At 36.2% G+C, this 14272-nt stretch overlaps 1 protein-coding gene across 8 annotated transcripts in view; it reads left to right on the top strand.

Moving 5' to 3' along the window:
* The window catches only part of TBC1D5 (TBC1 domain family member 5), a 546905-nt gene that overhangs the window by 278022 nt on the left and 254611 nt on the right, over nt 1–14272 (top strand). Inside the window, exon 1 of one of the 8 annotated variants that reach the window (XM_021069685.1) lies at nt 10202–10748. The exons of the other annotated variants lie outside the window; for them this stretch is intronic. Coding sequence (XP_020925344.1) covers nt 10657–10748 — 92 coding nt within the window. The 5' untranslated portion in view covers nt 10202–10656. Of the gene's footprint in view, nt 1–10201; nt 10749–14272 lie in introns of those variants that run through there. 8 annotated transcript variants of the gene reach the window in all.

The following is a 14272-nucleotide window of genomic DNA, read 5'->3' as shown; positions in this document are numbered from 1 at the left end:
ACAGAATCATACTAAAATGGCAACAGAATTATCAATAAAATTCAATTTTGAAAATAAAAATAATTTTCTGTTACTGTCAGAGCTCTTTTAAACCAACTACAAATAGGTTATTAGAAAAATGTGAATATTCTAACCCTCAGATATCCTTTAGCCTAACAAGTCTTCCTTTATATTATTTAAACTGCCTCAAAAATCCTGACCTTTCTTCACAGACAACTCTGGCTGTCAACCTAGTACCAGCACACTCAAGCACTATATATGCTTGTGCCTGGGATAATAATTAGCTTTAATTGATCATTTATAGAATAGACATTTAATGTCTGACCTGCTTCTCTCTCTCTCAGCTGTTTTAAAGATGGAGATAGAATTGTGTAAGATAAAACCTTTTGAAAATCTAAATGAAAGTCAGGCATTGTTATTATTAATTTGCTGTGCTTACTTACCTCTTGTAAGTTGGCAACTTTGTTGCCTTAGTCTTCACTTAACCCTCCACTGTGTACTCCTTTATGGCATATGCTGAAGTTTTATTAACTTCTGAATTCAGATTTGAATTGTCACTTAAGTTTATAGTCTTTCCATTATTTGTTTATATTATTGTGCTCTTGGATTGTCAGTTTTAAGAGGGCACAGTCTCTTTTTCTTGTTTTGTTTTTCATTTGTTAATAATAATAAACATAGTGAGTTGGTTCTTATTCTGACTCCAAATACTTTGGAGAATTTGGACAGGCTCAGTTTCCTCACTTGAATGTGTGTATAATAAAACACACTTGTCACAAGAAGTCAATGGGATAATATTGTGTGGTAAATGCTGAATAACTGTTAGCTGCTTATATCTTCCAGTCAGTGGCATCATTATTGTCATCTTCATAGAATTTTTTTTACAGTGTGCTAGTATAGAGACACCAAAAGGGTGATTTAAAAACAAAACGTCTTAGAGGAAAATAACTTTTTATCTATTAGCAGAAAGGAGGCTAAGCTTAACCTGAGGCTTGATAGTCTCAGTCTCTGATATTTTTTCGATGTTGCCTTTGTATCACAAATTTGTATGCGTGTTTTACTATATAAGTTCAGAGGTGGATTTTTGGAATTTTGAAATTTATGATTGAGGGATCTTAACTATAACTTTATGTACCTAATGCTCATAGATTTGTTTTTTATAGGCTAAGAGGTTTTACTTTGGATTTGTGTCTTTTATGGTTTTGCTTCATTGATTTGGACAGGGTACAGTTGCTTTTAGCTCCTAAGGCACCAGTATGATAATTATATGCTGCCTATGTAATAGACTAGACCTTGTTTTGGAAGTTTTTGTTAAAATTTGATGTGTGTATCTCCCAACTAATTTGCAGATGATGTGTTAAAATGGAAAGACTATAAGAATTGGGGAGATAGTATTGGTTTATGCAATCCTGTGTTTTTTAAAGACCAATGATAGTATTTTCTGTAGATTAAATGAGCTTTTCTTTGTTTCTTATTTAACCATTAAAACTTAAGAGACCCTTGCTTGGTATGAAAGCAGAGAAGTAGTTTGCCGATGAGCAGTTTAGAGTAGGTGTTTGACTTAGTGGCTGTAGCACGGGGGCCACATGGTTCTCTCCCCATCCCCCGCCTCTTCCCAAGGGCAGCTGACCTTCTCCTCTCCACAAAGAGGCGAGCCCCTTGCCAGCACATATGACTACAGACTATTACATTAATCTGTTTAGCTGTAGTACCAGCTGCTTGCATGTTTTTAATTATCTTATTAGATGGTATAACAGTGACCTATGAAATAAATTGAAGGTGAACATTTTTAAACTTTCCTTTTTTACCCTGTTTCTAAATGTCTTTATTAATCAAATTATGATATTCTTCAAAAGTTCATTGGTGATAATGATAGTTTTTGAGTCAATGTAATTTTTAACTGTAGAATGTTGTAATTACCAGTATTGAAAATAACTTTATTTTTGCCTCATTTTTTATAAGATTTAGACTGTGTTTATATAGCCACAAATTCATGTTAAAATCTGTTGGTTTAATAGTCACTTTAGTTAGCGAAAACTCAGACCAGTTATTGACATTCTCTGGAAAACTCAAAATATTGCTTAAATTTCAGACAACATCTTGGCATTGTACAAATGGCATAGGATAGAATATGTCATTATAGATTATTTTTAAATAAATTTGTATATTTAACTTAGATTTTCTAGATGTACAGTGGTAAATCACCTAGCCAACCCTAATTATTTTTACAATTTAATTTCGTATGGTACCACTTCTGAGTGTATTTTCCCAAGCGATGCCATTAGGAAAATGTACTGTCTTCTGGATTTTGACAATTGGATAATTTCGAAATAGTATTTTAAATGAAATATTGACTCCAGGAGACACAGTTCAAAATAATAACAATCGACCGGTGATTGTTCAGTTACAAGTTATATTCATAAACAAAAATTGTAAGGATATAGTCAGAAATCCTGATGTTGAATTAAAAATGTAGCTATTTGGATGCAAAAAAGGATTGTAAAATACTTGTGTCTGTCTTTTGAATTAGTAAATCCTGCAGCTGGCATATTGGGGTGACTTGAGCCTTGAAAAATATATGGCCCTTGAATACTTATAAACTGCTTTTAAGGAAAGAAAATAAAAAGCTATTTGGCTCTAAAGTACTGGTAGTATAATTTCTTGATATTGACTAGAGCTTCCACAGTTGCCTTTTCTCAGTGTGGTATGTTCTAGAGTGCATAGAGTCAGTGCTGTTTAAGTGGTTAAAATTTTTGTTTTTAAACTATAGTTGGTTTAGCTTTTTGAATTTAAAGTTTGTCTTTTCCTGAATAAGAAAAAAATACATTAATTTGAACTTTCTTTAGTTATTGAGGAAATTTTAAAAATTAGGCTTCAAGTTTTAACACATATTTTATGTATTCTATTTACATGTAATTAATAGTTTGGAAGGTTGTGGGAAATATCCTTACATTATTTATATTTATTTTTGGTGAAATTATACCCCCCGTTCGTATGTAAAAGTGCCATATATCTCTTGAAATAACAATGAAGCAGTGACTCAAAATATTAGAGATAATAGGGTAAAAGCATATTCGGGATTTAAAATTTAGAAACCTTGATTCTGGTCATACTCTTAGAATGATATAAAATAATTAATCTGTTATTTTTAAGAATGTGGAATCATAAAATCAGTTTAATTGCTGAAAGTAATACTGTATTAGTTTGTTTGTGCTGCTGTAACAAAATGCCAGAGACTGGTACCAGAGCTCATAAACAACAGAAATTTATTTCTCACAATCTAGGTAGAGTCTGGGAAGTTCAAGATTAAGATACTGACAGATTTAGTGTTTGATGGAGCCCACTTCCTGGTTCACAGATGGAGTCTTTTCACTGTGTTCTCACATGACTGAAGGAGCTAGAAAGCCCTCCGGGAGTCTCTTTTTGTAAGGGAATTAAAGCCATTCATGTTGGCTAAGCCCTGGTGACTTAATCACCTCCCAAAGGCTTTACCCCCAAACACTATCAAATTGAGTGTCAGGATCAAAAATAGGGATTTTTCGGGACCACATTCAGTCCATGGTATACCCTAAAGATAATTGAGGCCAACCTGATCTCCCTGTCCCACTCCTTCTCCATCCAGTCATCTTAAGTTCCTAAAGCCTTGCTATTTCAATTATTTTTCTAAGACGTAGCATAGTAAATATATGAGAGAGGAGGACCTAGAATTAGGGTTTCTCTCCTGATTCTTAGAATGTTGCTTTCTTCACTTTGTTGTTGAGAATCTATACATCATTATATGACCAACTCTTTAAGTTCTTAAGAATAAATACATGATTTAGGGAACAGTTTGGAAAAAGCACACAGAAATAAGACAAACTAGAGTTGCCATTGTGGCTCAGTGGTAACGAACCCAACTAGTGTTCGTGAGGATGCAGGTTCTATCCCTGGCCTCGCTCAGTGTGTTAAGGATCTGGCGTTGCTGTGAGCTGTTGTGTAGTTTGCAGACACTGCTGGAATCCCATGTTGCTGTGGCTGTGTTGTAGGCCAGTGGCTACAGCTCTGATTCAACCCCTAGCCTGGGAACACCTGTATGCTGCAGATGTGGCACTAAAGAGCAAAAAAAAAAAGAACACAAACTGAAATTCACATCTTAGCTCCAGCACTTCCTGTGTGACCATAGGCAACCTTCCTATTTCCTAGTTACTTCATTGTAAAGCTGAATTTTTAACAGTTCTTATATCACAGTTGTAGACATTATACCTACAAATGTGTAGAACACCTGGCCCAGTCACCTAAAATGTTTTAAGTAGCAGTACTAGTTTTTCTTTTTTTTCCCTCTTTTCTAAATTTCCTTTTAAGTTTTAATCAACTTTTTCACATACTAAAGTTGTCCTTCCTCTTAGAAAATTATTGTAAAAACTGTACAGTTCCAAAATCACAATAAGTGAGTATTTAAGAACAAGATCTACAGTTGTTTATAAAAGGTCAGATCTACAGGTATCTACAGTTATCTATAGATTATATAAGAAGAAAATTTATAAAATCCATACTTATATTTAGCTTCACAATCTCATCAAATTTTCTTAATTCTTTCTATATTTGTTCAAGTAGCATCACAACTTTTATAGTTAAATGATAATTTCAAAGAGCACAAAATGTGTAACCTTTGTATTTTCTGAAAACTAAAATCAGAAGATTACCTTTTATTCTTTTTCCATAATGAAGCTGTATTTGTTGGCAGAAGAAAAAATCACTTTTTGTAGGATTTTTATTTTTTCTATTATAATTGATTTACAATGTTCTGTCAATTCCTACTGTACAGAAAAGTGACCCAGTCATTTATATATACACACACACATTCTTTTTCACACATAATCTTCCACCATGTTCCATCACAAGTGCTATAAAAAATCACATGTAAGTGATGAATGTATCTTCTTGATGTAGCTTTATTATATTTTATGGCCATGGAACTGGTCACTTTTCTATAACATATAATCTTTTTGAACTAATTATTGATCACTTAAGGCTCTGAAAATATGTAACCTTTTATTTAAATAATTAAAGGGTTTATTTGCATTTACAGCCTTAAATTAACATAATCCAAACTGACCTGAGCATATATGTTACAGCTTGAGTTCCTTTCCTTCAGAAGCCCCTTCAAGCCCTTTTTATTATCTGTAGCCAGGCTTTGGGGGAGTTTTTGTTTTGTTTTGAATTTGTTTGTTTACAAAGTCAGCTGCAAGCTCCAATCATCCAAGGCTGTGTAAATGTTTACCTTTGAAAAGACAGGCATGCATGTGAAGTATGGGGATGAGCTCTGAGTCAGTCAGCACTGAGAGTCCTGGATCCCTGGAAGCACTTCTGTGCCCTCTGGTTTGTGGTGGAAACGCCCATCAGCCACATTGTCACTCTCTGTAGTGTGTATCAGTGCACTGCGTGTTTTAGGGATGGGAGTGAAATAGATTTAATTATATTTTTAGGCAATAATGTTGAAGTGTGTTACTGGACCTATAATTTGAGAAAATCATGCATGGAATTAGGGTTTAAAAGTGGAAAGTTATAAATCTTTATAAATATTTTACAAATATCTTGCTTATTTACTTATTTATGCTTTATTGTTACATAGCTCGTATAATCCTTAATTTCTGAGGTTTAATTTGGTGGACAATTCTTAAGTCTCAAATATATAGTTTAAATGTAAAATTTTCATGGAATATTTTAATAAAAATTAATATCCAGTATTTGTGTATTTTCTATATCAGATCACCTTCCCTTTTAAGGGAAAGTGGGAATAACTAGTATCCCTATTTTTTCATTTATTTTTAATCCATAGCTTTCACAAGTGCTTTTCTGACATTTGTTTATATATGTGTGTGGGGGGAGTGGATTATTGTTGTTCAAGATAGCTAACCTATCTTCAAGCCATTCTGCAAATCCTTATTGTACACACATTACAGATAAGCTGGGGTGCTAGACCCAGAGAAGAAACTCAGACCCTAACCTTGGTGCACTCATGGTCTCAGAGGGGAGACAAACATGGCAGCAACCACCATAGATGATGACTGTGGCTGTAAAGGGAGCCTTCTACCAAGAGTAGGAGATCACCAGATGGGCTAGGTAAAAGTGAAGGTAGGTGGTAGTTTGGAGGGAGATAATTGCTAGACATAATAGAGGAACAGGAGTTTTCTGTGAGGGGCACAGTATGAACAAAGGCAGTCCCGATTTTCTCCTCCAGCAATGCCTTCAGTCGGGGGCCTGGACTCTGCTAGAATGACTAGATTTCCATTGGCCTTACATCCCCGAGTGACACACTCATACAACATGGGTATTTATATATATGCTTCATTCCGATGACATTGTTTCTTTGCATGAACTGCTATTTTGACAGTGTTAAAGTTTTAGATTTCAGTATATCATAGATGTTTGATATATTTAAATCAATGATCAAAACATTGAACTGGGAGTTGAAAACGTGAACCTTTAAATTGCACAAAATTATATGAAATAGTTGATAATGATACAATTGAGAATGAATATTATGTGCCTAGAAATAAGGAAAAAATCAATAAAGCAGCTCTGGAATAAGAAATAGCCTGCTAATGAGAGAATATTTGAAATTTAAAAGACATCCTAGTATCATCAAACATATGGACGTAGTTTTTGTCCTGTGATTATAGATGCTCTGTTCTGAGATAGATGTAGAAGTAGTTTGGTCTGGTTGACATGTTTTCTAGGAGTTTTGTATTTCAAGCTACTTGTTCAGATTAGAAAAATAATTCAATGACATGCCCAAGTCTGAACCCATTTGAAATAAATCAGGATAGTCAAATATCATCTCATTCCAATTTTATTCTGATTATTAACTCTCATTCTAGTTTTTAACGTTCTTCTAGATCTTAAAGCTCCCCTGAGTGCATAGCCCCACTGTCATTGAACCAGGCACAGACCTCTGGTTGTTTGGATTTTGTTCCATCCATGATAATGAATTTATTATAATCTCCAAGTAAACCATTGTTGTGTGCTTGCTTGTCTGCCTGTCCCCTGCCCCCAGAGCTGCTCCTCTCCTTTCTATTCTGACTTTGCCAGTTGCTCAGGGACTTTTTTTTTTTTTTTTTTTTCTTCTCACCTGAGACATTTGGGAGAGGATGGAGGGCGTAGGATAGATAAAGCCTGAGTGGTCTGTTGGCATTTTTAACACTGCTCTCATCCCTCTTACCCCCTCTAATACCTGAGCTGCCAATGGAGCCTTCTTCCCAGAGAAGAAACACATTTTCCTGCCTCTGTATCTCTAGGTGCATTCCTTTTAAAAAAATCAGTAATAGAAGCGCTGTTCCCATTGGTGTTCACACCTGTGTGAGGGGCAGCGTGCAGACTGGAATCAGGTCTCCACACCCTCATTCCTTCATTTCAGGGTCTCCCTGTGTCCAATGTTAAGAAAAGGGATTTCTTCTCTTTTCTTTGGAAAGGATGTAACATATCATTTAGAGGTCACATTTTTAGTAGCTTCAACCAAGGAGGCTGTGACCCCAAAATGAAAAATGGGGAAAAGGTGTTTCCATTGTGGCTCAGAGGGTTAAAGACCTGATGTAGTCTCCGTGAGGATGAGGGTTCAACCCCTGGCCTCACTCAGTGGGTTAAGGATCCAGCATTGGTGCAAGCTGTGGTGTAGATTTTGTGTGTGGCTTGGATTCTGTGTTGCCATGGCTGTGGCATAGACATCAGCTGCAGCTCCATTCTGCCGCTAGCCTGGGAACTTCCTTATGCTGCAGATATAGCCATGAAAAGAAAAGAAAAGGGAGGGTGTGAATGTTAGACTAGCCAAATTATTTGTTCATTTAGATAGATTTAGTCCAGGAAAAGCCCTTCCAGTTCTTACTCCACTGCTTCCATTTAGTCTTATTTCTCTCTCTCTCTTTTTCTTTTTTCTTTTGTCTTTTTAGGGCGTACCTGTGGCATGTAGAAGTTCCCAGGCTGGGTTGAATCAGAGCCGTAGCCACCAGCCTATACCACAGCCATAGCAATGACGGATCTGAGCTGCATCTGTGACCTATACCACAGCTCAAGGCAATGCCATATCCTTAACCCACTGAGCGGGGCCAGGGCTCGAACCCCTGTCCTCATGGATACTAATTCATTACCACTGAGTCAAATAGCAACTCCTCATTTTTTTTAATTAAAAAAGGTTATGGTTGTTTATGTTGAGATGGGCTAGAATATATGACACCTCAAAGTCGAGTTTATTGTCTTTATTTTTAAAAAGACAAACTGTGCAAGTGACTGGGGGTAAAGATTTAGGATTTCTAAAAGCTAACATATCATTGTTTTACAAATTGGTAGCTGGTAGCCTGACAAGGATGGCTATGAGAGAAATGCCACTAAAAAATGGAAAACTCCAAAAGCCAAGCAGTGTGGACTTATTTGTAGGAGCAAGTAGCCCTGCATTTTCCAAATGTATATCACATCTGGGAAAAACACTCCTGTAAGTCTTAGAAATGTTTTGATATTCTCAACATTTTCGTGTTAAGAAAGGGAAAATCACTTAGATGGCATACCTTGGCCTTTCATTATGCTGGGTAAATTAAATATTCAAGCATGGGTTTTTAAAATTAGTATGTTTTTTTCTTTTTAACTATAAATGGATGTTTTCTAGTCACACTCTGGTGAGGGTATTTCCTTGCTTTTTCAGGGGCCCATGTAAAATTGTTTTCCCGGGACGTTAATCCAAACAAATTACAAAGTACATGTTGACCTTAAACTAAAGTTTATTTGATCACATGGCCCAATGATCTTCATTTTACTTCATTATTTTTTAATTGTTTCTTTTTATAGCTACTAAATGTCTTGGACACAAGAATTTTTATTTTTTTTAATTATTTTTTCTTTTTATGGCTGTACCTGTGGCATATGAAGTTCTGGCTAGGGATGGAATTGGAGCTGCAGCTGCCAGCCTATGCCACAGCCATAGCGAAGTTGGATCTGAGCTGCATCTGTGACCTATACCATAGGTTGTGGCAATGTGGAATCCTTAACCCACTGAGCAAGGCCAGGGATTGAACCCGCATCCTCACAGAGACTAGTTGGGTTCTTAACCTGTTGGGCCACAGTGGGAACTCCTAATATTCATTTAAATGACCATTTCCTGGATCTTTGATCTAGTCTTTTGCCAGCTGTTATGCTCGTTATCCAAATCTTGGGTCTGATTCGTTCCAGCATTGATCATTTTTGTTAACTTAGAGATGTGCAGATGTTATCACTAAAGATCTGCTTTTCTGACTTACTCGTGTGAGTGTGTGAAGAGGGAGGTGGTAGGGAGCAGGGAGCAGAGGGGGTGATGGAGACAGAGGCACAGACAGTGAGAGGCAGTGAGATAATTGGCAAAAAAGAAAAAAGCTTTTATACACATGTATCTGATTTTACTTAGAGTTTGTATCATGTTATGTCTCTTATGGAATCACGTTAATGTTCCCGCAGCTTGAATTATCTCACTTTTCATGTGCATCTGTCTTTTTTCCCCAGAAACACTATGTATGTGTTATGTATCATGTGTATAATTTATCTTTATATCCCTTGAACCTTTATGTTACTTTAAAAATTGAATGTATATATGAATGGGTTATCATCCTTAAAACACTTTGAGTTTCACTGTCCAGTGAAGTGACATGAGGCTATTTAAATTTAGGTTTAAGTTAATTAAAATGAAAGGAAATATGTCATTTGGCCGCACTGGCTGTATTTCAGCTGCTCAGTAACCACAAGTGATTAGTGATCGATCACCATACAGGAGGTCAGATATAGAACATTTCTGTCCACTCAGGAAGTTCTCTTGCATAGTGCCGGCCTAGGGGTCATCAGATGAAAGATAGGTTCAGTTATGACATAGTCCAGTTAAATCTTTTAAGGAGAAAGTATTCATTTCAGAAGTTATGTGTATTTCTATCTGTGTAATTCCTTACAGTCACCCCTGTCCTGGAAAACATGTTTTAAGAGACAGGATTGACTTTTAATTAGTACACAAGATTTTGGTAAACAAATGCCTTCTTCTAAATTACTGGAAACTAATTTGTTCTTGCTTCTGTAAGTGTTTCCCTTGCAGTATTGTTTACATTATAGACTGTGTAGTAAATTCTTTATCGTACAGAAAATAAGATGTCGTGTCCATAAGATGTCACCAATAGGAAGGTAAACAAGGGCAGGGTGGGGGGGCGAAGTAGGTGGGGGGATTTTACTTATTACTTATGTAAGAGACATCAGTGAGCTGTGAATGTAAAAACACATCCATTTCAGATAACTTGATGGCGATTGTCTGTCCAGGTCTTTTTCTCACCTCATTTCTACATGCTCGATGCTTTGATTAGTAATATAATGCCCTTTATTATGTGCTCAATTTTTTATAACCTTGAGATACAGCTTGTCTTATTTCTCTTCTAAAAGTATGTTTATTGAGTCTATCTGCTTTATTATGACCCTCAATTTAGAAGATCTTAAACACCATATTTTGAAGAAAATACACTTTTTTTAAAGAAAAAAAAGGATATTGTATCTGAAAGTCTAAAACTGTTACTAACTCAGTTCTTTGTGTCCTTGTGGGTATTGAGGCTCAAGATTTCTCAATCACAATTTAACCCAAACCCGAATCAAAACATCATCATAAATTAATTTTTAACAAGCTTGCACATGATGAACTATTTGTTGCCTTTGTTTCAAAGGAGCCTTGTCACGTGGGAACATTTTTTACCTAGAAATATGAAGAAATCCATTTTAAGCTTGTGAGTAATTGTGAGCTGTTTTTATATGTATTTATATGTGTATAAGTAATATGCCCTGATGTTTCATTATGGAGGGGAAAAGAGCTTTAAATAAAAGTAAGTTTTTAAAAATTCCTGATACAGGAAGCAAAAAAGCCAGTACAGTTTCTAATTGCCTTTTAGAGTCTCTGAGTTCCCTCATTACCTGTGATTTAAGCTAAAAATGAGGTAATTATAGATAACATCAGTGTTTATCTGGTTGATCTTGGCACCTGCAGTCCTAATGTTGTAGCTTACCCATATCTGGTGCCACACTTTACAGTCTGATGCTGACATACTTAATTTACACTTCTCAGATTTCCATTGATTTTTTAAGTTAGATGTTCCTTGTTCTATTTGAATAGTATTTTAAAAACCATAGCTTTAAAATGTTATAAAGATACATATTCTTTTATGTAGAATATTGGAATCATGGTACAGCCTTTTCATTAATAGAAGTCTTTCTCTAATATGTTCTGGCAGATTTAAAAATTTATTGTGTCCTTTTCCCTCTGCATTTCATAAAGCAAATACACTCATATTTAATATGGCATTCTTTTCACATACTGGCACACACCTTAGGATGATAAAATTGTGTAAGCATTTTGCATCAGGTGCAATTTTCTTACCTATGCTTCCTCACCTTCAGACATTCTACCCATCTAACTTTTGTCCTGCTTAAGCCTGGCCTTTAGTTCTACTTAGTGTTACTCTGGTCAGATCTCAAAGAGGAGATGATCACGACTGACTGGCGACCTTGTAAACCACAGGGCCATCCCTGAGAGCTTCTGCCCACTCCACCCCCTTACCATACCTCCCTGCCCCTTCCCCTTCTCTGTGATGTCTTATCTTCACTGTGGTGGTGAGTCCTCTGCTGCGCTCAGCAACTTAATTATCACTAAAAGTCAAAGTAGCTCCTTTTAACCATGCATTGGAGACCCTCATTATTAGGCTATTGTCTGAGTTTCCTAAGTTCGCTCTACAAGACCTTGTTCCCTAAGTAAAGCCAGAAAATGGGATGGAAACCATCAGATAAAATATACAATATAAAGTTGTTTTCTCTCGTGTGTCCTCATTTGGGACGCCGATTCAGAAAATTTTTATTCCAGAATTGCCACGTCATTTATGCATTATTTAGGTTACAGAAGTATTTAAACAATTAAATTTAGAAGGTGCTAACTAGTTTCACACTAATTTTATGTGCATATCTTGGGAAAATACTACATTAAAATGTGTAATTAGAAATACATATCTCCTTATGATTATCAGCTGTATTTATTCACTGCATATTCTAGTTGATTTTCCTTGTCAAAAAAAAAATTGCAGGAGGCTTAACTACCTAAATAGGTCTTAAAGGGAAGGCATCAATTGCTGCTACAAAAATTGATTTCACTTAATTAGAAATGATTGCAATGTCCATGGCCAGCAAATGTTCTTCTCTTAGGAGCACAGAGGTGGGCTCAGAATCTTCTCAACACAGTGCTTGCAGAGAAGCCTCTATTGATCCTCCCTTAACATTGGCAGGGAAAATGAAACAGCCCAGTTCTGCCTCTCTGCTGGTTGTGGTTTCAGGGACCCAGTGCCTGCAATGCAGAGTAGTTGCCACTAGGTGGCACTGGTGCGTTGTTCAGAGATTTTTAAGGCCTAGCTCTTCAATCTGTTCTTCTTCCTCAGTGTCCCAGGTGTTCTTAACCACACAGCATGGTGACTTGCCATCTCAGTCCAACTGGTGAAAACTTATCTCTATACCTTTGGACTTGATGTTCAAAAACTAAAAATGTAAGGAAGGAAATTATGAGGTCACATTCCTATCTTGTTGCCAGAGGCCATTTTTTGATCCTTTGATGTGCAAAGTCTCCTGCTTCTCTTAGCACTGTCTACCACGTTATCAAGAAGATGCTTTTCCTAATTCTCACTCTTTTTCTTTCCTGACATCTTATTTTTCTGGGCTTCACTTTTGTCATTCATAAAGAGGGGTTAAAAATATACCCCCCAGGAGGGTTGTTGTGGAGGTTAAAAGTGATTTACCTAAAATATATGTCATAACATGGATGCGTTTCTTTTTGCATTTTAAGAGCGTCTTTGCTAGAGTTTCACTATGACAGACTATTTATAAATACATATTTTTTATGTAAGACAATGTTTAGCAGCTTCCTTTCCTTTATTTTTGTTAATTAAGCTGAAAAGTTTCACTACTGACTCCTCAATACTTACTATTTTTTTCCCAGGTCTCCTGAATTCAGGAGTATTGTCTACCATTCATATTTGTGATTGGAAACAACTTTTATTTTGGTCCGGCTCCCCTTGAAGAACTCAACTTTTTCAACATTTTGTCCTCTCTTGACTTTTTAACCTCTGAGAGCTCAGTTTTTTGGGTGGCATTTCAGTGCCTATGAGGCTGCTGCTTATCATTTTCTACACTCCATTTTAATTTTTAGATGTAAAACTATTTCTCCTCTGTACTACCATAGTGCTTTGCCTTAACCCATACGTTATTGGTTTACAAACCCATCTACTCCCTCAACTTATGCTTTTTTAAAAAAAATTGATTTCTTTAAAAAAATTTTTTTGGCCATGCCCATGGCATGTGAAAGTTCCCAGGCTAGGGATTGAACCTGTGCTACAGCAGCAACCTGAGCAGCTGCAGTGACAGTTAAGCTATGGAACCACAAGGGAACTTAAACTTAATGCTTTGTAAGATATCTCTGAGTGCTAAGCACATAGTCGACTCTGAAAGGTGTTACATTACTCTATCACAGTTTGCTAATGAAACACTCTCCCATGGAAGAGAAAGACAGTAGATTATCTTGCGGGCTTTATGTTCATCTGCTGTCAGAGCTCACCATCAGTTTGATGTTGTGCCTTAATTGGAACTATAAGTACCTATGAATAAATTTAAATGATTGTGCATTTCAGAGAGAATGTTTCTGCTTCACATGCCTCAGTCTCCTTTTCTCTTTACCAACACTGTAATCAAGGCATAGGGTCTTATTTAAGCTAACAAATAATTACCCTTCATTACATAAGTGGTATGTAACTTGACCTTAAAGAGCTGCTGAGCTTGACATTGGCAGTCAACCCAGCCACCAGCTGAGTCTCCTTACACAGTGTCTTGGCCTCTGTGAAATAGGAGCTGATTTTGGGAGAGGCTAGGGGAGTCATTGCCTTACACTTTCCCTCTCTGATCTGGAACCTATTGGTATTTTCAGGCCATGGAACTGGATGGTTTCATACAAATTATTGCATTTGAAATCTGTACTTTTTATTCACAGACAATAAGCTATATAAACATAACTCCCATTTTCTGAGATGTACTCCTGTCAAGTTCTTTGTTCTTGTTGTTAATCTCATCTTTGAGAATTATAACAACCTAAATAAAAAGAAAACTTGAACAGTGAGATGTGGGAACTGTTGGGAAATGATTAATGTATCTAAAATATGATAGGTAATACAAATGGACTGAAGTGATTTCAAAGAACTCAAGCATCCAGTGAACACATCTTTGA

Source organism: Sus scrofa, chromosome 13, assembly GCF_000003025.6.
Source record: "Sus scrofa isolate TJ Tabasco breed Duroc chromosome 13, Sscrofa11.1, whole genome shotgun sequence".
Taxonomy (NCBI): domain Eukaryota; kingdom Metazoa; phylum Chordata; class Mammalia; order Artiodactyla; family Suidae; genus Sus; species Sus scrofa.
The sequence above is the reverse complement of the archived record's forward strand: the minus strand, read 5'-3'. Positions and strand labels throughout refer to the sequence as shown.